This window comes from Prunus mume, linkage group LG5 (assembly GCF_029339155.1).
Source record: "Prunus mume cultivar Tortuosa linkage group LG5, ASM2933915v1, whole genome shotgun sequence".
NCBI classification, from domain to species: Eukaryota; Viridiplantae; Streptophyta; class Magnoliopsida; order Rosales; family Rosaceae; genus Prunus; species Prunus mume.
In genome coordinates this window covers 29486726-29510353 of record NC_142702.1, presented here as the reverse complement: position 1 = coordinate 29510353, position 23628 = coordinate 29486726, and the positions used below count along the sequence as shown (strand labels likewise).

At 34.7% G+C, this 23628-nt stretch overlaps 2 protein-coding genes across 2 annotated transcripts; one reads left to right on the top strand and one right to left on the bottom strand.

Moving 5' to 3' along the window:
* Window positions 1–94: 94 nt before the first annotated feature.
* Window positions 95–13318, bottom strand: GMI1 (gamma-irradiation and mitomycin c induced 1). The gene is given in 33 exon segments (XM_089052593.1): window positions 95–592; window positions 716–1036; window positions 1210–1401; window positions 1504–1705; window positions 2036–2150; window positions 2404–2544; window positions 2647–2763; window positions 3049–3147; window positions 3250–3564; window positions 3931–4047; window positions 4178–4292; window positions 4412–4433; window positions 4666–4756; window positions 4758–4825; window positions 4997–5179; window positions 5282–5357; window positions 5875–5909; window positions 6004–6094; window positions 6700–6828; window positions 7141–7202; window positions 7376–7508; window positions 7954–8004; window positions 8427–8510; window positions 8811–8879; window positions 9019–9157; window positions 9259–9314; window positions 10141–10213; window positions 10666–10749; window positions 11312–11367; window positions 11460–11546; window positions 11683–11715; window positions 12013–12373; window positions 13104–13318. Coding segments are annotated over 32 exon segments (3909 nt in total). The 5' UTR covers window positions 12355–12373; window positions 13104–13318; the 3' UTR covers window positions 95–381.
* Window positions 13319–20342: 7024 nt separating this feature from the next.
* On the top strand, window positions 20343–23315 carry IQD21 (IQ-domain 21). Its single transcript, XM_008236533.3, has 5 exons — window positions 20343–20480; window positions 20736–20901; window positions 21594–21902; window positions 22004–22405; window positions 22490–23315. The coding sequence occupies exons 2-5, from the start codon at window positions 20821–20823 to the stop codon at window positions 23135–23137; spliced, it is 1440 nt and encodes a 479-aa protein (XP_008234755.2). The 5' UTR covers window positions 20343–20480; window positions 20736–20820; the 3' UTR covers window positions 23138–23315.
* The last annotated feature ends 313 nt before the right edge of the window (window positions 23316–23628 follow it).

Sequence of the window (23628 nt, the reverse complement as noted above, 5' to 3'; positions counted from 1 at the left end):
AAACCGAAATTATAGTTTATAATAATTCTTGTCCATGCTAATACCATTACCATTACTTTATGACGATGCAACAGCGTCCACAGATCTTGTCATCGATGCTTAAAATCATTAGTGATTTCACCCACTTCATGTATGAATGAGAAATTAGGATGATGATATCATGTCATGTTGTTTCCTCCTTTCATGGAAGGCAAATTACAGTTTGACATGTGTATAAAATTCATCAAAAACACACACAAAATTCACTAAACACATGTCAAAATGTGATTGGGCTGAAAGTAAAGGAGACAAGTATTTCTTTAACATGTCAACTATAAATACATAAATGAGCACTGCTGAAACTAGAAAGGCTCTATCTCATCTATTCTATATTGCACTGCACTAGGTAGTATTAATAAGCCGACGCTCCTTCACTGTTGCGAGCTCGTGCCACTTCTTGTTTTTCTTGTGGAATTTCTTTAACACTTTCTGATGGTCTTTGGTAAATTCCTCTATGGCAGCAATGACCGCGCTCATCGTTTCCTTGTATATTTCAATCTTCTTCTTCATTGCCGCAACACTCCGCAAGACAGGAAAACAGATTTCAGGATTCCTGAAGGGCAATGAACAAAAGGTCTTGTTGGACAACAAAAAAAACACTTTTGAAACATTAACAAGCAATGCACTCTCAGATTGCAGAGAGCAGAGAGAGAGAGAGAGAGAGAGAGAGAGCTACCCATATCCAAGAGAAACTGCTCCTGTTTGTCTTAAAATCCCACCATCCAGAGATACAGCACCATGTTTGATACAAGCACGAGCAGCTAACATGTCTTGCCTAGTTTTATAAACATGGAGCTCCCCAAAAAGAAAATAAAACAACGTCTGCCGAAGACCATGGCCTGCAGCTGTCGTCATGTGTAAATGAAGCTCATCCAGATCAACCATATTAACTGCATACCCCAAGAAACCATCCGGAGTATTTCCACTTGGCAAGATAGGATATGGCAAGGCCAGCTTTCTTTGAGGGTCACTACCATCAAAATCACCTGTGTAAGGCCTGCAATACAATTTTCAAATTCACGTCTCAAATTGCTAAAGAAAGCATTCCAGAGTGTTATTATTTCTCCCTTTTGGACCTTTTTTGTTTGGGAAAAAAATGCACTGCCGCAAAGGATAAGTAATTCTAATTCCAAAAATGACGAATTGAAATTAGGAAGCTTTCTCTGTTACCGTATATCTTCAAGGCTTATAACAAGAAACCGGCCATTTATGGATCCCCCAAGCTTAGCTGCTGCAGCATAAAGAGCATGCCTAGAATCAACTTCCCCATTGTGTTCATACTTCTCAAGAGCAACAGCAGCTGCAAAGGATCTACAGACAACAGCAAGCATTTGATCTTCACCCAAGTACTCAGATAATATCCTGCATACAGGTGAATATATAAACAAAAAGCAGAAGAATAAACAAATATTCTTTTTAACTTGAAGACTGGGAAACGAAAAAGGTAAAGGGGGGATAGTAGACCTGCTAAGCTCACTGCTCCCAGTACTACCAAGTAAAGCCACCAAACCGATCACACCTCGCATGAAATCATTGCTCGACTCTTGGGATGGAACTCTTAAAAGGTTGCATAGTGTAGAAGCTGCAGTGTGGCTCATGCTTTCTATGCGGTGTTTCAAATCTGCTTTCATGGAACAGTAATCTGAATTGCAACGTTCAACAGAAGCTGCCAGCATGAACCAAAATAAACACAAGCATTTCGTAAGTATGTTATTTGTTTAGTCATTATAAATGTAAAATGAAAAACTTAGCATGGGAAATATTATAACAGAAAACTGAACAAAACGAAAGATCCGATGGAGAGATAATTTGAAGTTTGAAATTAAGAAATTATATTCCAAAGATGTATGAAGTGGTCAATAAGCAAAGTAAGGCAAAGCAAGAAAACGCATTTTGGTACAGGAAAATCTCCTTCAAATAGGACAGGTTTTAACATGCCACATTCATGCCAACCAAAGAAGGAAAAACCAATAAAATCATATAAGTAAATTAAAACCTTGCACAACATATATATCTTGCTCAATTACTGCCTTCTCCTTATTAAGCGCATCCAAATTTTTTTCCATATCTCCAATCTGCATTCCAATTTGGTGAAGGCCTTTCTCCAATTCCTGGAGGGATAAGTAGCAGAGTCAAGAATAGAAAGGAATTGTTTAAGGCAAGATTTCCAAATCTGCTTGATTATTGCATTAAGCAAATAAGTTAGACATTACAATGAAGAGACCTATGCATATTTGGGCTAATGAGAGCTCAAATAATTGATATGGGATCTGGATCATATGATAGATGAACTATGATGGTACATCCATGATACAAGACTTCACTTCATCTATAAGTAATTTAAAGCCGCATTTGTTTCCACACCTTCTCCTTATTCACATTTGATGCCTCCAAGTTTTGTGCTTGTGGAAGGGAAGATGAATCTTGGAGAAGAAAAATCTTTTCATTTGGGCAAGGGATTGGACTCTCATCATACTCCACTTTTGGAGCTTTCATTACAGGAACCTGAACATAAAAACTAGCAATGTAATTGTGGATGGAGGTAAATACAAGATATAAACTTCAAGTTACATATTACTAAATTAACGGTGCAATCACAATTAATACCATTAAGTTTCCTACTTGCTGAATTGAAGAGGAATCCTGGAGAGGCAAAACCTTGCCATGCGAAGACTGAACCTGAAACTCATCAAACTCCACTTTCGGAGTCCCAATTGCGGAAGCCTGAACATAAAAATTAACACCCGTCATTGTCAATGCGGCAGATACAAAATATAAACTTCAGGCTGCCTATAAACGATTTAAATGTGCATTTGTTTCCATGCTCCACTTTTGGATCTGGATTTTATATGAAAGATAAACTTACTACGGTACATCTGTTCTAAAAATATGAAACTTATTATCTATAAATTCAAAACTGCATTTATTTCTGCATCTTCTCATTATCACAACTGGTACCTTTAAGTTTTCTACTTGACGAAGGTGAGATATATCTTGGAGAAGCAATACCTTTCCATTTGGACAAGTGAATTGGATCTCTTTATACTCCACTATTGGAGCTTGCTTGATCAATACCCTTTTCTCAACATGCTTACAATCTGACTCAGTCTTGTAAACAAGTACACATATAAAATGATCAGAAACAAATTACAATCTTAACACATTAAAAAAAGAACAAAAATATAAGACAGGTTGCCAAATATTACTTACCAGATGGAATGAAAATGTATAGACACCAGAAGTTTGAAACAAAGTTGGGTACTTGGATTTAAGTGGAAAGATATATAACCCTTGAATTCCTTTAAGTGGTTCAGGTACTGCACATGCCGAAATGTCGCAAACATTTCGAAGACCCTCAGCATCACTTCTGAACTTAACTTCCATAAACATTTTTAAATTAGTTCTAGCAATATATTTCTGGTCAAGGGTCTTTGACGCACAAGAAGAGACATAACTGGCAGGACGAACAACAGCCACAATTACTTCTGGAGGAACTTTTCCAGCTGGGGCATCCACAGGCAATGCCTGAAAGGAAACATTAATTTATGTTTTACTTGAATAAATTTCTATTTGATGATCAAGACGATGGTGAAAAGTAAATTAAAAGTCTATTTTATTTTAAACAGAGAATAATGATTGTCAACAATGAAATACACATATACTCATCTCAACTCAACTGAATCCTCAATCTTTACTTGGTCACATGGACCAGTTTTCATCATTCAGGCCTATCTTAGAATATCTCGACATCGTTTATCTCCAATCAATTTTCGTCATCCACATATCTCACTTTTGGCCTTTAATATCTTCCTCATTCTTGTGATGTGAACCAAATAATTCAAGCATAAATTAAGAATAAAGAAAAGAAAAGAAATCCAGAAATATACTAACCCCATCAATCCCCAACTCCCGACATTCTTCTGCATCCAGCAGATCAATTGTAGAAGGAGATTTCTGGCGTTGTTTCTCAAGCTGGTTATCCCATTCATTACTTTCAACAGCTACACACTGATGCCAATAGCTCAAAATTCAGTAAAACGGTCAGCTACAATACCGAAGGAAAAAAAAACACCATCTTTTTTTTCTCCAAAAGAACAAAGGCGTGAAGCAAGATATTAAAATAAAATAAGAAGCAAACCTTCCCAGAATCAATCACACTGACAGGTAGAGATAAGGAGTCACGAATATCTAAACTGGTATCCCCGTCATTTATTTTAAGGATGCATCCCTTGTCAACTGACAGACTTAATGGCCTTACAAAAACAATAGCAATAACAGATGTATGCCAGTCAAGCCAAATGATTTTTTATGAATCAAGTGTGCAGGTTACATAAAAGAAAGATTACATAAGAAAATGCACAAGAAACCGCACCTGCAAATAATTCGAGCCCCCCCTGTTTAGAAAGAAAAAGAAAACCAAAACAAAAGGTCAGGGACTTAAAACTGACCAAAATAATTTCATTGTAGAAGATATCTAGAAAAATCTAATTATCCTTAAGCACGTCAGAACAAAATTATGGAAGGTATGAGCACGTGGATTATATTTCAATGAGAATGTCACATAAGAAAATGTTAGAAGGATATTCAAGCTTCATGCCTGCACATGTTATTAGGAACATTACTTACCACCAGAGTCACCTTCAAGACCTTCAAGCAAAAAATACTCAATTGTGGCATAGACATTGTTGTTATGAACCCCAGCACATGCTCCCCTTAAAAAGTTTGATTTTCTGGCCGCATTTCCAGGTCACTCCTTTCCTCTTTAGAGATTTATGAACCCTTGCAACTACAATTTAAGAGAAAAAAGTTAAATGATTAACAAACATGTGATTCAATTAGATTAAAGTTAAAAATGAGAAGAATTGCATTAAATAAATAAGAAACTCGTGCAAACAAATATTCAAATTTTATGTCACACTGCATCATGAAATCAAGCTTCTTCTCCTTTTACACCTACCTTCGGATGAAATGCGAAGTGCCTTTTTGTTTGCAGGACTGACAACAAGAACAGGTTGATCTTCACAACAGTGAGCTTCATCATCATATCGCTCATGCATTTGAAGAATCCAATCCTCATACTCCTTCTTTAGTTGAGAAAGAGTTAAATGGTTTCCATCTCTATATATTTTAATTCTGACATCTAAGGAAATGAAAACTATCAGATTTAGAAGAATAACAAACAGAGAATGCAGACTAATCAAAATAGATAGTTTCATATTTATTACAAATAAATAAAGATCACCTTTTTCATTCTCAAGAGGCTGATTGCCTAAGTTCCTCAGTGAAGTGGTAAAAGGACTATGGTGTGCTAGATTAGTCTGTGATTAACAATGCATTTGATCAGTATATCATTTATAGTTGGTTTGGAACCAGCTAACCAGACATAATATATGCTTTCCATTTGCTCAGCTCCATGTGTGTGTATAAATTATGCTTTCTGCAGACAAGTAAAATCACCCAGATGTCTTTTGTGGAACTTTAAAGTAAAATCAAATGGCCTCAACTTCTCAAACCCAATGATCATTGATCACTTAGGTGCAACACAGCACATATTTACTCATTGAAGGAAATGGCAAGGATGCATGTTTGACCTTTTATCAATAAGTTATCAGTAATAAGTCTGCGCCAACCAACCAGCTAATATAATTATCTAAAATCTGTTATTTGCAAGAACTAAAGCAAACAGGCAGAAAGAGGGAGAAGGGGGAAATATCAAAATACTCAAGAAATTTCCATAAATGAGAAGGATTGTTTTTCAACCCAAAAAAAAAAATTCATTGGTGTGGTCACAGGCAGACTCGAAAATATTTTTCCACACACACGCAAATATTTTACCTTAGATGGTGTTGGATTGAAACCAGCGTCAGTCTCTGCAACCACGACATTTTTTGTTCATGCATGTTTACAAAACAGAAGAATTCCAAAAGAATGACAAGAAAATGTTCAGGAAGGGAACTGGCTTACCGATAAAGCATTTAACTCTCAAACAACATATTTTCAACAAGTCTGCCTTATCTCCTTTTTTTTGCTTGAATTCCATGAATGGAAGCCGGGCCTATGGTATATCAGGTAAAAAAGACACCATTAGAACAAATAACAGTTGCATCTCAAAAGGAAAAAATCAACCACATCCTTGAATCAACGAACATTCCTCCAAATTGTGTGTTGGGATAATACTAAATAAAAGGAAAGCCTTTCATGGAGATATATAAAGCTTGTCAACATCTAAATCCTTTAAAAGTTACAACATTCATCAAACATTTAAGCACATAAATGCAATACAAAAACACACTAGTCCAACTCAAATTTTGTCTGTATATACAAGGACTCCCTCAAAGGTCAGCCAATTAGGGAAGTGACCAATGGTAGCTACGTAAGCAATCAGATGCATATTTCAAAAGCTCCATTAGATCAGGCATATTTTTATCATATTGGACTTCAAAAGCTTTAGCTATTAGGAAATAGGCCAATGATGTATTTCCAGACAACAGTTTCAGTGTGCACATGTGACAATAATTAGTGAAAACATATAATAGCTCAACCAAAAAGACTAAAACTTAGTATCTCTCTTTCTGATTGTAAACCTATTTATTTCTAATGTATTTCGAGAGAACAATGTATGCAAACAAAACAATTATTTCAGGAAAACTGAATGCCTACCCAACGAGCATCTGGAAGTAGGCGACCAAGCCTCCGAATAGAGACACGACTATAGGTTTCAAAGTTTTCCGAGGTTCCGCATCCATCAGATTCTAACCTCTCCAAAATTTTCTCAATATTCTCTTTTCCCTGTGATGAACGATTTCATAAACTTTCACAATGTAGTGAAACATAAGTTATGTACAAGAAGGGCGCACACAAAGATGCACGTGCAATATGGTGGGAGTTTGGGACGAGAAAAGAGAGGGTGGGGATATAGAGGAGAATAGGTTGGTTAAAAAAGGAAAGATGAAAGAAAGTAGGAAACAGATTGGAGGTTGAACTAAGTGGGGTTGTGTACTTTCATAATACCATCCATGGTTTCTCAAAGTGGCTTATAAATGGATGGGGTATGTTAGGTATGTTCATATAATGTCCAGCAACAAGAGAGTTAGTTCATACCTCAACCATAGGAAAATAGACACACTTAAGGCGAGCATTAGCTTGTATATATGCTTTCGAATCTACATATATGAAATATGACAAAGGGCCACTCAGAGTTGACATTTTGTTAAGAGTTAAGACATAATATATAAATGAATGAATATATAAAAGAGGTTGACAACTGCATAATTACATAATTTCTTTCTAAACAAAGAAAGAGATAATTTACCAAAGAACGAAATTAGTCAGTTACCTGGAGATTTAGTCATACTGTCTTGTTTACAGGAGAAATGAAGCTGTAGAACAAAATCAGGACCATTGCATGAATGAACATTCGTAATTGCAATTTCCCCACCTTCAATCTCAGCTAAATCAACACCATTAACCTGGGAAATTAAAGGGGACAAATTCCTTACAAAGATCTAAAGACTTAACTTTAAGGTACCACTAAGAAGTGCGTGCTCATATACGCAACAATAGATGGGCACAGGAATGAACACTAAGACGGTACTCCTGATATTAGATATCTAAAAGCATATTAGATATTCAATAAATTACATGAAAGAAATTAAGCAAGCTTATCTTTTTGCTTCAAAAAAATTCCATCAAAGTTTTGTAATGATGCTGGCTGGAGTACTTGAGGTTAAAAAATACTACCCAGAATCGGTCAGGCAGACAAGCCCGGCAAGTAAACCTTATATAATCTGATAAAATCCTAATCATGTTACAACTCACAGTTCAAGGATGCCTACTCAATCATCTGAATATTAAAAATAAGACATTAATGAAATACTATTTTTTTAAATAATAAAAAACAAGACCATTAGAAACCTCAAAGTTTACTGGCGTTATGGTCTTCCCTGATTTGGATTCTTCATCACACTGCACATAGATAAAATAAAGCATGTTAATGGATGAGGTTATTACAGTAGAAGTTAGAAAATAAGATGGTCAATAAATATAATTTTTGTCGAACTCGTATATGGAATAGATCCTGCCTGAAAGGCGAATTCCATATGCATCTGCAGTCATATTAGAGGGACTGAAATGCACATAAAGCAACAAATAGTTTTTCTGATTTTCATCAATTTACAACATGATTGTATCAATTCGTTTAGCATTGTCCACGACACGTCTGTGCAGGACGGGAGTCTATTGCTCGCCCTTGCCTAGTGCAGCCTCTTGGACACGTGTTGGGCCTAGTAGTGTCAAAGCAGTTTTAGAGGTACAGTGTCCATACAGTGTTAGTGCCAACTTGGCACCTTTTAACCTAAACATAAGCTATTAATTTAGTAAAATCAAACCTGAATATATGGGAAATATATATCCTTCAGCTTGCATTGGAGTTGAGATATGTCCAATTTCGATTTAGGTTTAAAAATTTCAACCTGTCAAGCAGAACTCAAAATTTAAAATTTAATATTCAATCGAATTAAAATCAAAAACTTAAAATTATTTATAAGGCACAAATAACTTTAGTGCACAAACTTAACCTAGGTAGATTAGTGACTACTGCTCATGGCCTAGAGATGCTGAAGCGTGAAAAAGTAATTCAGAATTGTATTGGCCAAGTTCACATGCAAAAAGAAAAGAAAAGAGAGGCAAGAACCAATATCTCAAAGATAACTCATAACTTTATAGTTGAACTAGACAATAATTTGATAACCACAAAAGATGCAATACTCCACCTTAGTAAAGCTTCCATGTGGAGTTTTGCTAATTTCATCTTCTAAAGGATCCCTCATACCACCATCAGTCTAAAATCAAAGATACAGTTACAATTAATAGTTTGAGAAATTAACACACCAGTAAATGGTTATATAACAAACAAGGGAATTCAATATAAGCACAAATATTGCCTTCTGAAAAGAAATAAACTGCAGCGCACACTTTTACCTTCCAATTAGAATCAGAGTCTGACCCTCTTCTTTTCTTTTGAATATTAGAGTTTGACCCTGTGAGTAAAGCCTCTCTGTCAAGATGCAATGTATACACTTTCCTGGAGTCCTTTGTCTTGGAAGAAACTAATGCATGCCTATAACATGACATTGAAAATATCATTGATGTATTCAAGGAACCATTTCAGCAGAAAATCAACTCACATTGAGAAGAAAAAGAAAATCAGAGAAATTATACCTCCCTAATTGCATAGATGCTAAAGGTCCTCCATAACCAAACAGTCCAAAAAATGGCTACATAACACACAAAACAGAGCTTTAGAAACCAAGCCAGTACTGAATATACCATAGACAGAATAATGACATGCAGATTATGGATAAATTCTAATAACTCATAGAATACTTTGAGTCTCACTTTTGGGTCATGTTAAGTTCTGAAAGAGGGAAATAAAATACATGAAGTTGCAAATAGAGTTCCTTTTTTTGTTTCAATTGACGGATATACAACCTTAAGAGTCTAAATAAAGCTATAAGGTTCTCATGATTAACTTCAATGTGTAGTTACAAATTATTGTTTTAGCAATAAAAATGCCCTTTATCGAATCTACAAAAGATTGAAGAGAACATCTAACCGATGACGTATGCTACAAAAGGTGACATAAACAAAACTGGCAAATTCAAGAATGCAATAGTCTTTTCCTTTGATGTACATCATCAAATTTGCTTTTGATTATAACGAGCAGTGCAGATAATTGATTTTAACTAAAGCACCAAGAGGACTTTCCTCTAAAGTAGAGGTCACAAGTTTGATAATCCCTTCTATAAATGTCATTACTGATTAAAAAAGCAAAATATATTTATAACCAAAAGAGCCACAGGAAAATATACATTGTAGACAGAAGATTTTATATCTCAATATATCAAATTTACACACAAATTAGGTAATCATGGTCTATAATACAATAGACGTAAATACAGCTGCATGCTTCTTCACTACATGTATGATGTATCATGTGTGTATTATGCATACTAGATAATTATTCAACCACAAATGAAGGGAAAAAGTAAAATAAAGACTAACAGAAACCTTGACAGGAAGATATTTGCGACTTAGTTTTACCGTTAAGTATGGAGGTCTGCCCCCAATCGCCTGTTCTCTTAAAGATCTGTGAAGTGAAGCACCCATCTTTCCCCTAAAAGGAATGTGAATCACATTCTTAGCATGGAAATAAAACGCTTAACCTCACATTCCTTACCATCAATATATCAAAACTATATGCATACAATTTACAAATCAAGACTGAAATTTTCAGGCTATTCATATTAGATTTTCTATCACATTAAAAATAAAAATAAAATAAAATAAAAAACCAGCCATCAATTAAGCCATTATAATAACCCGAACAAAACTTAGAGGCATCTTTGAAAGGAATGAGTTCCAACAGTATGAAACATATTGGGGTATCTGTCCTTTTGCTTTCCTTTGTAATTCTCTTGTCATATGGAAACTTGATAATGGATTTTTAGTACAACATTTTTCACCATTCCTACCCAAACTTTTGCCTTGGACTCTTGTAACCCATAACCCCCAAGCAAATTTATTTAAAAAGAGAAGACATAAAACGGTTCAAGGAAAATTAAATACCACTTCACTATAGAATTTTCATCGCTTCCATCCATCCCAGGGCCAGTATCAAAAATTGAAATCACATCATCAGCCACATCCACACTGAAAATAATAAAGGGGAAAAAGGAAAATAATAAAGTAACCATGGAGATATAATAAAGGATAACAATGAGTAAGAGAAAGGATATAAGCACAATAGATGGAGTAGCATTTAAAGATCAAACAAATACATCTATCAACTTGAAAGATGAATTGCAAAGTTAGTTTTCAGCAACAAATGACATTGCACGAGAAGCTCAACTAATTTATAACTTAACAAGTGAAACCTTAACTTCAATTACATGGCTCAACATGGAGTTAGTGGTTATATCAGTAATCATTAAGAAGGAGCCTGCAAAGAATCTCTAAACAACTCTTAACAACATGATAGACCAGAATACAAAAGCAACCACCACATAAAGGAGAATCCCAACAGTATCAGAAAAATAATGGTCAATCTTCATCTCTCAACCATAATATATCGCTTTCCTTAGGAAGCACAAATCAAAGACCATAAAGCATACATGGTCCAGGTTGTACAATTGAAGCAATAGATTTGATAATAATGCAAATCAACATTAAAAAGAAAAACCTTGTATTACTATAGGATCTACAATTGACATACCTTATAAGTTTCTTATGTCTCCTGTCAATTGCCCAAACAGCTTGGAGGGAATTATCCTGATGCATTTATGAGCAGCAGAACTTAGGCAATTGAATGAAAACAAAATTAACCACATAAGTGAATAAACAGATCCATTTTCTCAACTTACAATCAAATCTGCCAGAGCAGTCTCAAATGTGTACTCTTCTGGTAATTCTTTTAGTATATCAGTAACAGGTGTCAGATCCCACATATTCTACAAACCAGACAACTCCATCATGAATTAATGGCAACCTTTGACCAAGCGCATTAAACTTTCAAATGAGCAATTCAATTATGAATTTCAAATTACTTAGTAATATGGAAACAATAATGTAAGAGATATTACTAACCTCAAAAGTATAAGCACACTCATGGGAACCATCCTACCTCATAAACAAAACAAGCAAAATATTACAATACGAAAAACATATATAGTTTTTGTCGACAAGCAAGCAAATTAAAAGATCGCATCCACAACAGTAGCCTTCCAATTGGTTGAGAAATCAAATAACATGGCCTCCTCTTAAAAAAACACAAACAACCATTTCAGATCAATTTAGTTTCAAATTGCCCCTGTCACCAAAGAGACCAATGCTTCCATGTTTTTTCATATTTCCCAAAAGTTATCCAGAAACTAAACAAATTACAACATAGTTTGAACTCATGCATCTTATACTCACATGAAGCTTTAGAATATGACACTCATGTGGCTTGAAGTTCTTGAAATTCATTTCACCTCTTATCTTCCTATCATTAGCATCTTCAAGAAATAAGCAACCACCTTTCCAATCAATATCCCTTTTCCGCTTCCCTGAGCTGAACTGTCTATAAGTGAGAGAGTATTCCTCTTCCAGCCTTTGAATGAAATCTCCAAATGGCATTGTGGGCTTAGGATTTTGAAATGTCAAACAAACGCTTGTGCCATTTGGTAATAGGATCTTGAATCTATATGCCCTGTCCTTATCACCATGATCTTCAAGCATTTGGCTCTTTTTCGTCCGCTGCAGCATTGCTGCATCCATTTTCAGCAACACGAAATCTCTTTAGAAAAGACAATAACAGAATTAAGAGATTTGTAATTGCTCAGGAGCCAAGAAAAATCATCTCAACCACATAACTCTACATACTACTGTCTCTTGTGCATGTAAATAAGTGCAACATGATGCATTATCCGACAATTTACTAGCCCAAAGAAGGTAATGAAGTAGGAAAAACAGGGAAAACTGTTATTATTGACAGAAAATTCAAACGAAAGGAAAAGGAGTTAAAAGTGTTTCAAAGCCAAGAAAATCTCACTTTAGGTGATATATATAGAAGATTTGAAGTCGCCCCCAAACCATTAGTCATACGTTATTTCGTACAACATTTTATGGGCCACCAGGAGTTAATAAACAAGCAAAATGCAGAGATAAAGAGAGAACAGGAGTATCAGGACCGATTTCGACAGAAGATTACAAAAGCCAAAACATAGCTTTCAAAAAGATGGTTGAAGAACATGTTAAGAGGCATTCAACCCACAGATAAATCAATATCCAGATGTAGATGACATAAATGACTAGAGGCATCAACAAAATTCTTTCACACTGGTCACTTCTAGCTCGGTACGTGTTGAAGTAAATGTGCCTTTGATTAAAAAATCAGTAAATAATAGCCGTTGTGTGAAACAAGCATTCAATCACTGCATAATCAACATTCGCACGCACACACACACAGAGTATAGATATATCATATATTATATACATATACATTCAAGTGTGTATAAGCTTCATGCCTTTGAAACTCTGAGACTCTGTTTTCGTACGGAGACGCCTGTTCCGTGGAGCTCACGCAGTGTAGCAAAACTTTTAGGGTTTTCAGAGAGCAAAAAAGAAAGGTTGTATTTTGTAGAATGAAAAGAAATGGGAAGAGAAAGCGACGTTCAACTGTTGAGAATGAGAGCAGAGAGAGTAGAGAAATGAACCGGCTTCTCCTCTCCGCTTCGCAATAGGCTAGCACACAGCGAATGCTTTTTCTCTTTGCCCAGGTGGCTACAAAACATACTAAAATGCGCTGGTTTGGCTTTTCTCGCCACGTCAGCTTTACATTTGGCCTTTGGTACTATGGCGCACGATACCCCATCGGTTCATATTAGCAGCGTTGCTGAAAGGCGGTGACTTTGGGGTGGGATGCGGACGTTCTTCTTAACTTGCGCCGGTTGAGCATTACACGAAAGTTGGTCTTGGATGCCACGTGTGAGAGACTGGGAAAATGAGGAGACAGTCTGGTGTGGGACCCTCCGCCTCGTGGCGTATATGGGAAACGCCTGAAGGCGCTCGATATTTTAAGCCTTTTTAATTACTTTAAGGGTTAAATATTTTTTTGTCATTATATTTTACATGAAATTTCAATTTAGTTATTGAGAAAAAAAATTAGTAAAATTAGTTACTGTATTATAAACTTGACATTAAGTTTCCTTTCAGTTTTTGGGTTAAATACCTTTTTTGTCATTGAGTTTTATACAAAATTTCAATTAGATCACTGGGAAAAAAAAAATAGCTAAAATCCATGCAAATGCTATGTTATTGCACACGTTGCTCGTAGGCTGAAAATTTATAGTTTGTGTAGCATCAATTAAGGCTAAAAAAAAGGGAATCATATCGTGACAAAATATGTTCATATATAATAATTTCACAAAAATGCAAATTGATCTTTTCAAAAAAGCTCAAATCATAATCCCAATCAGTATCATACTCCCACAATCACAAAAATTTCAATCCATACCTATGTCAATACATAGATTTGACCAAATACAAAGTTCAAAATAGAGTTTCATATTTGCATGGCTTTTGGCTAACATTTCTTTAGTGGCTAAATTGAAATTTCAAGAAAAATCGAGTGACTAAAAAGGTATTTAGCAAAACAACTTAAAGAAACCAACTGCAACTCCAAAAATGGTAAAATTTATAATACAGTGATAAATTTGGATAAATTTGTTTCTTAGTGATCAAATTAAAAGTTAGTTTAAAATCCAGTGACCATAAAGGTATTTAACCCTTACTTTAATTAGTAATTATATTTTAATTATTATTTATTTAAAGAATAGTTATTATTTAAATATTTTTCTAATTTTTCAACAATAGTGATGAATTATTTTAAATTATTTTGTGGACTTTGTCTTTTATTCATTTTATACAAAATTAGTTTGTTTGGTATAATATTTAAAAGTTATAGCCGAGCGGCTATACTGACATACTGTTTTAATTATCATCTAGCCTGATTAAAACATAATTACTAATTAAATAAGGCTAAGATTTTTTTTATTTGCAAATATTTAAAAAATTATTATTCAAAATTGCAAATATTAAACTAAACAAACTAATTTTCTATAATAAAAAGTATAAAACAATGTCCACAAAAATTAATTTTAAATAATTAATTACTATTTATTAAGTCATTTATGAAATTAGTAAAATAAATAAATACTAATTATTCACTAAGAAAATAATAATTAAAGTAATTAAGAAAGAGAAATCCATATTATGCTTTTAAAGGGTACCGCCGTGCGGCTATACTTTAATGTATTCTATTTATAGCATATAGCCGGTCGGCTATAAGTTTAAAGTATTGGGGTATAGCCGCGGCTATACTATTTTAATTATTCTTTCATGTGATTATAATATAATTACTAATTAATATGATAAAATAAGGCTGATATATTTCTTAATTGAAAATATTAAACATCAAAATTGCAAATATTAAACTAAAAATACTAATTTTGTATATAACAAAATATTTTTAAAGAAAATGTAAAGAAAATAATTTAAAATAATTAACTACTATCTATTAAGTAATTTATAAAATTAGAAAAATATTTAAACACTAATTTTTAGCTAGTAATTTTAATTTTAATTTTTTAAATATGAAAAATGTGAATTTACCATATTATCCTCATTTAATTAATAATTTCAATTCTTAATGTTTGAATTAACCAATGACATTTTTTGGTATTTTGAATGTTTCATCATTGTCTGTCTTTTACTTTATATATATAGATAGATTAAATTAATTAAAGAAGAGAAATCCATATTATACTATTTAAGGGGTATAGCCGTGCGGCGATACAATCAAGTATTCTATTTATGGAGTATAGCCGAACGGCTATAATAAAGTAGTCTATTACTAAGGTATAGCCGCGCCTATACCGTTAAGCATTCTATTAATAGATTATAGTTGTTCGGCTATATAGTTTTAATTATTATTTCATAAACTAAACAAAAAAAATTTGTATATAAGGCTAATAAATTATTATTTCATAAACTAAACAAAGGATTAATAATTGCAAAATTAACCTAAACAAACTAATTTTGTATATAACAAAATATAAAACAATGTCCATAAAATATTTTAAAATAATTAATTACTATTTATTACGTGATTGTTGAAATTAGAAAAACATTTAATTACTAATTATTCATTAAGTAAATAATAATTAAAACATAACTACTAATTAAAGTAATTAAAGGGGAGAAATTCATATTATGCTATTTAAAGGGTATAGCCGTCCGGCTATACTATCAAAGTGTTCTAATTATGGTGTCTAGCGGACGGCTATACTGTTAAAGTATTCTATTCAAAGGGTACAGCGGTGTGTGGCTATACTTGTAAAGGTTCTATTTATAGAGTATAGCCGAACGGCTATACTTGTAATTAAAAAAGCAAAATCCATATTATGCTACTTAAAGGGTATAGTCGTTCGGCAATACTCTTACAGTATTCTATTTATAGAGTATAGTCAACCGGCTATACGTTTAAAGTATTCTCCCTATTAGAGTATAGCCGGCCGGCTATACGGTCTTATTTATTATTTCATATGATTATAACATAATTACTAATTAATATGATTAAATAAGGCTGAGATATTTCTTAATTGCAAATATTAAACTAAACACACTAATTTTGTATATAACAAAATATAAAACAATGTCCACAAAATAATTTTAAATAATTAATTACTAATAATTAAGTAATTTATGAAATTAGTAAATTATTTAAATACTAATTATTCAATAACTAAATAATAATTAAAACATAACTACTAATTAAAGTATTTAAAGAAGAGAAATCCATATTATGCTATTTAAAGAGAAATCTATACTACTATTTAAAATAACCTCTTCTGACAAAATTTAATGTGCACATGTCTATGCCGGAGAAGATTTTGAGGATTAGACTTATCCCGATGAAAGTTCGTCGACATAGACCTAAATTTTGTAGGGAGAGGTTTTTGTTTTTAATAAATATAAAATTAGTTTCTTTATGTCAATCATTTTTCTTATTATTTTCTTTTTTGTAATTAAATAATATCTTAGCCTTATTTAATTACTTTTAGTAGTAATTATGTTTTAATTATTATTTACTTAGTGAAGAATTTGAAATTAATTTAAATATTTAAATACTAATTATTTAATAAATAAATAAGGTTAATTATATTAGTGCCCCATGAAACTTCGGTTAAATCCCACTTTGTCCCTTCAAACTCAAAATGACCCACTTTTATCCCTTGACTAAGGTTTGACGACCCATTTTGCTTCATGTCGTCAACTCCATCCAAAACTATGTTAACTTTGATGTCATGGCGTGGGTATTTTTGTAATTTCATACATATGGATCATTACTAACCAATTAAGTGGGTAACATGGCTAGTCCATATAGATAAAAACATGATTAAATATTATAATAATTAAAAAATTAAAAAAATTAAAAATTACCTTTAAAAAATTACAACTAAATATTCTAATGTTTAAAAACCCTACCCAAAAGCACCCATCCCTCCCATTCATATCCCACATGAAAAATCCTTATCACCGCCCAAAAAATCCTTCATTAATGACTCCATAATCACCGTTGGATTCACCATCACCACCACACTTCTCTTGCACTTGTCACAAATTTTGAGGTCAGAGAAGGAGATGAAGATGGGGATTTGGATGCCGAGAGCTTCAGAGAAGAAGAAGTAGGCTACGATGACAAGGGTGAATGGGAGCAGAAAGACGAGGCCGCAGAGGAGGCTGCGGCCTTCAATGGCGATGAGCATAAAGTAAGGGAAAGAGCTCTGGAAGATGAGGACCATGTCGTTGAGGTTGGCGGCAATTAACTCATATGGCGCTGTTTCGCTCACGTTGCAGGACGTGATCGATGATAAGGTCTTGATTTAATTCATTCTCTTTGAGGATTTTTGTACATTTCTTAATTTCAAAAGAAATAAACCAAAATACAGTGTTGGGGGTTTTGAGTAGAGGAAAGATGGGTTTAGGTCTTTCAATTTCCCAATTAATGAAATTTCATTTCAATTTTTATTGCAACTTACATGAAAAATAAAGAAATGCATTAAACAATAAAATTTCCTCGTTGAGGAGGAATTGAATTGAGGCGGATTTGGATCGAGGAGAATTAGATTTCAGATTCCTATTGAAGTTGTTTACTAAACCATATGGATTGAGGAGAGTTAGATTCCGGATTCCTATTAAAGTTGTTTACTAAACCATATGGAATTGGGGAATGAGTTGTGCTAATTACTAAAATGTCTTCGTTGTTGGGTTAAAGTAGATGACAAATTTGGAATTTTCAAAAAATGTGTGAGGATATAATTGGTAAAAAACATGAATTCCTAATGTTTTAGTTCTTCAGGAATTAGAATACGACATCCCACCCAAGAATTGAATTCCTCCAAAATCAAGAATTCAATTTCTAATTTTTGTGAACCCCACTTACTTTTTAATTCCATGATAGAAAGTAAACACAAGAATCCTCCACAATTAAAATTCAATTCATGATTAGTAAACACACCACAAATGATGAAGCTCCAAAATATAACTTCACAGCTCTATTTTGCATGGGTCTGTAAAAGCCACAAACCCAAACTCAACGTAGGCTAAATGGGGCTGGCTCTATATGCCCAAGCCCAACCAGAGGGTTTCAAACCAAGTCCATAATCGTAGACGACGGACGTGAAGCCCGGCCCACATGAAGCATAGCCTCCCCAACGGCTACAAATTTGAAATTTAATCCACCCTCTCTATTTCAGAAGGCTACCGCTTCAAGTCATGATGATGGATTAAATTTTGGTTGGTGACAAGGCAACTTTCATCATATTATTGTACTACAACATCACATCATCACTGGCTTCACATATATTAGGCTTTTTTCTGGGGGACCACTGTGCATGCAGAATTCTTCTCCAAGTTTTGTACACAAATTTTTCTTCTTCTTTTTTGCTGTGTCGTAATTTTTGAAGTTGGTTAACAAGTAAACATGAGGACATTAGATTAGATTTGTTGTACCAAATCTATATTAGATCTAAAGGAATGCAAATACCTCATGATAACAACCAATAGTAGCTAGTAGTTGAGATCTCTTAGTTTAATTAGGTAGTTGAAGCATAAGCCATCATCTCATTCCATCCCCCAGCATACCCATAATTGTTTGATACAAGGTAAAGTATATATATACATGTGTATGTTATTACCATGTGTATGTCAATGTAAACATGAAGGAAAACAGGAAGACAGTAGAAAATGCATAATATCGGCGTGGTAATAACGTTCGAACTTAAATATTATGAAAGCTGCATTTCACCAACCAAAATTTAATCCATCAAAAGCAGAAAAGAGTCCCTTTAAATGCAAGCAATAATAGGGTCATCTACCAGTTAGTAAAACTCTTTTATTCTCCATTTTCAAGTACTCATAGCTTTGGTTTGGTTGGCTCTGTGCAAAATAACTTCACAGCTCAGCAAGGAAGAAAGTTATTTATTTATGTGGTGGAACCATATTGCCCGCAGTACAGGTTTCTTTCAAAACGGACAAATCTGCATATATAATATATGCACTAGCCTTACAAATATCCCCTCTCCCTTTCCCTCATGTCCTCACAAGTCACAAGTCAGTCACACCCAATGGGAACTAAAAATTTAATGCACAAAAAAAGACCAATACGTACAATATTGTTTGTGTGCATTGCACGAATTAACACAATGTAAATAGAAATTCGTTTGGGAAAACCATAATTACTCTTTGAAAAGCCAAAAAGAAGCCATTGCGCTTTGAAAAGCAAAAAAGAAGCCATTGCGAATTGGCAACCGACAGGGGACATGGAGTCTAACTCTTCACCAAATTAATTATGTGTTGGCAAAGTGGGAAGGCTGTGTTTTTGGTGAGTTTGAGGAATTAGTTGTGTGGTAATAAGAATTTGGTGAACCCCAACAGCGATGGTGAGGCTGATTTTATTAATTAAGTGAACTGTGGTGGAGGTGGTGGGGCCAGCCAATGGAACTTGGAACTTGGAAGATACAAAAGACAGGCCAACGTACATGCACTATGTATGCCCTGCAACTTGGGGTAATGGATGTGACCTAAGTTTTAAGTTGCGTGACAAAATATTGAATTTTTCCCTTCAAACAAAACAAGAAAATGAAAAGTCTTTCGTATATAATAATGATATTTCTTTTTTCTTTGTAATTTTAAGAAGAAGAAAAAAAAGGTTTAATTAATTAAGCAAGCAAAGGAATACGTTCCCTAAAATTAAACAAATGTCATTAGCAAAAAGTTACCATGGATCTCCAGTCTCGATCTCTTTTTATGTTTGGTGGGGAAGGGAATTATTAATTTGCAATTACTCCATTATTGTTAATGATTTGATTGATTTAACTCTAATTTGGAATATTTCCTATGCCAAACTAACAATTAATTATATATTAAGATGGGAAAATAGAAAAGTAAAAAAAAAAAGCATTAAATCCGTGACTTGATTAAAAGGAAACGGTTTCTAATCTAATTATTTTGTTTGGGTTTCTTATACAAGATAAGTAATTTGTATATTTATATAATACAGCAGAAGAAGAGTGTTGTTGAGTAGCTAGCTAGCTACGTGCACAATTTGACAAGCCAAGGCTGTGCTCTAGATGACGTGGCAGGAGCCCAATTGGACCAACCTAACAACTGCAAACATTAACATTATATTAATATGGTCTGTAATGTAAGTATGTATACTAGATCGAATCACACGTGAAATCGTTAAATAGTAACGGCGATTGCGCGGGCTTGCAGTTATTACCCTCACACTCACACACACCCCCTTCCATTTCTCTCTCCCTGTGTCTATCGCTGCTGAGGTTTGTTTGTTGTCTCCCTCTAGACATGTTTCACCTCATTTTCTTTGTTTGATTTCTAAGAAAGATATATGTCTGTCTGAATTATATATGCTTGTAAGATGAGAGCAATTAGGTTCAGGCCAACAGAACCAAGCTCATCAGCTTAGATTCTTCTCATCATCAGATTTGATATGTCTTATTTCTATATAAATATTTTATGGTTCTGAATTGCTGTTTCAATTCAAATTATGGTTCTTTTTTTGGCTTGGACGGCAGGAATACAGTTTCTACGTCCTGACATTGTGGTGGGTTTTGTGAATACGATGAGGGCAATGAGATCGAGTTGATCTTCTCGCCGGAGATGGGGAAGAAAGGAAGCAGCTGGTTTTCGTCAGTTAAGAAAGTTTTCAAAAATTCTTCTAAGGACTCACCGGACAAAAAGGTTAATAATTTCTTAATCTCACTCTTTTTTCTTAGTTCACAAATGAAGTAATCAACTTCGTATCAAGTCTGCACTACTTATCACGTATACTTATTCATTAGTTACTCTTTTAACTTAACTACAAATTGTTGAAGGGGATATATATGCTTTGCAAAAGTTAACATCCAAAATGATTTAGAATTTGTATGGTAATAATTAAGTTTAATTATTTATATACAACATACATAATTATCAATCAAGATCGTGACCTTTGTTTGTTGGAAGGTGATGAAAAGCACAAGTGGAATCACATGAAAGATGAGCCAGAGCTACCCTTATGGTACTGGCATTTTTAGGACCATGAACGCAGAAAAGAAAGATGCTCATCCCATCCCATCCTATGGTCCCCTATCAACATCACCATACACATACTGATATACCAAACCAAGCTAAGCTAATCTTTCTAGCTAGCTAGGCACATGAAGGAGACATGACTTATTATTTTCATGCCACCTAAGCCATCACATCAGGGACCATATTATTTACATATATATATATATAAATAATAGTTTAAATTACTCTAAATTAATCTATTATACCGAAAAAGGGATTTGAACTTAGATGAAAGGAGATGGACACACTGTCATGTCTTAATTTAGTGTTAATTCTAATTTCTAATAGTATTGTTATTATGTGACATGATTTAATTTCAGAAGGAATTAATTGGGGAGAAATGGCAGCAACATGATGCGGCAGAGGTTGTGTCGTTTGAACATTTTCCTGCAGAGAGTTCACCGGACATCACCAACGACGAGTGCACCACTGTATCATCAACTCCCCTCAATTCTGATAAAGATAGAAACCATGCCATTGCTGTTGCCGTGGCAACCGCTGCCGCTGCTGAAGCTGCTGTTGTCGCCGCACAAGCCGCCGCTAAAGTTGTTCGATTGGCCGGCTATGGACGCCACTCTAAGGAAGAAAGAGCTGCAACTCTCATACAGTCACATTACAGAGGCTACCTAGTAATTACCCTTTTCCCTTAATTTAATTTAAGCCCGACTCATTAATTAACTTGCTTATGAGTTATAAGAATTATTGTGTTAATTAATTTTGAATTATGCAGGCTCGACGTGCGCGACGTGCTTTGAAGGGATTGGTGAGGCTACAAGCATTGGTGAGAGGCCATAATGTGCGAAAGCAAGCACAAATGACAATGCGGTGCATGCAGGCATTAGTGCGTGTACAAGCCAGAGTTCGAGCTCGACGGCTCCAATTAACCAAAGGCAAGCTTCACAACAAGGCAGATCAGGATCAATATTATGACGAGGATGACGATGATGAACACGAAAGAAGAGCATTTATGGAGGAAGCTGAAGAGCAAAAGCTCATGAGTCCCATGAAGAAATATGAAATGCAAAGTGGGAATGGCACCACTAGGCATCAAACCTTCAAGGAAAATGCCTCAAAGAAACATGATGCTGAGGTCAAAAGAGAGAGAGCTCTCGCTTATGCTTATAGCTACCAGGTCTGTGTCTACCTCAGCGAGCTCTTTTGCTCGTCTTGTGTATGATCCATTTAATTATAGGGTTTCCCTTTTGTTGTTTATCAGAAGCAGCAACAACTTCTACAACCCACTCATGATGGTACTGAATTTGGGCTCCAGCCCAATCAGAGTGAAAAGGCCCAATGGGGTTGGAATTGGCTCGAGCGTTGGATGTCATCACAACCCCACCAGGCCCGCCACTCAGGACCACGAGATACCTCTTATGGGACAAACATCACCACCACAACAACCACCGAGAACATGTCTGAGAAGACAGTTGAAATGGACACCGTCGCAGCTTCGAGCTCGCCTCACATCAATATGGGCCTACTCAATCAGGACATGATCGACTCGAACTCCTACTCAACCCGGCAGCACCGCCGACAAAGCTCGAACAACGTCCCTAGTTACATGGCCCCGACCCAATCTGCTAAGGCCAAGGCACGAGGACTAGGCTTAGGCAAGCAGCGCAGCCCGCCCACTCCTCAATGGAACCCATCAACAAAGAGAGGGTCTGTAATTGGATCGGGCTGTGATTCGTCAAGCTCAGGTGGAGGGACAGCAACCTTCCTAATCGCAAGAAGTCCAAGCCCAAAACACAATGGACCACGTGGGCAGGCTAGAGGAGGTGTGGCCTTTGGCCCAGATTCACCCCTTGGTGAGGATTGGGGCCTACCTCTTGCTGTTCATGGTTGGAGACATGATTACGACTAATGTGCTTTGAATAAGGTGTGATATGAATTTCCATGGCTGGATTTTTTTCATTAACAAAAAACAAAACAGACTTTGTATGTTATTATTTATTTAATTGTGGTATGATAAAGGATCGACGAGGCTTGTAATAAATATATAATTATCTGTGAAATATTATAGAAATGGTGCCGTTATGTTATGTGTGATCAAATATATGATAATATTTAGGTAAAATGTCCGCATTATTATCATTCAAGTAAAACTATAATTATCTATTAATTTCACTATTACTAGGTGGGGTTTTTTGCAACTTAATAACAACAAAAAGGAGGAGAAAGAAGTGAACATAGTTTCGTTTCATGTGACTCTCGGGAAAGACACAATTGTTCGAGTGCAGTTTCCAGTTGATCTGCTTTGCCAAAGCAGCTTTGGCATCATGTCACATGTGCATCTCACTTCACTTCTCATCTATTTATCACTTTCCACGTGTACCGTCCTGAATATGCCACACG

What these genes read in the sequence shown, in the direction of transcription:
- IQD21 (XM_008236533.3), top strand. Translation starts at nt 20,821, where the DNA reads ATGGGGAAGAAAGGAAGCAGCTGGTTTTCGTCAGTTAAGAAAGTTTTC. An exon ending in CACATTACAGAGGCTACCTA is followed by an intron (nt 21,903 to 22,003) that starts GTAATTACCCTT and finishes TGAATTATGCAG; the next exon opens with GCTCGACGTGCGCGACGTGC. An exon ending in CTTATGCTTATAGCTACCAG is followed by an intron (nt 22,406 to 22,489) that starts GTCTGTGTCTAC and finishes GTTGTTTATCAG; the next exon opens with AAGCAGCAACAACTTCTACA.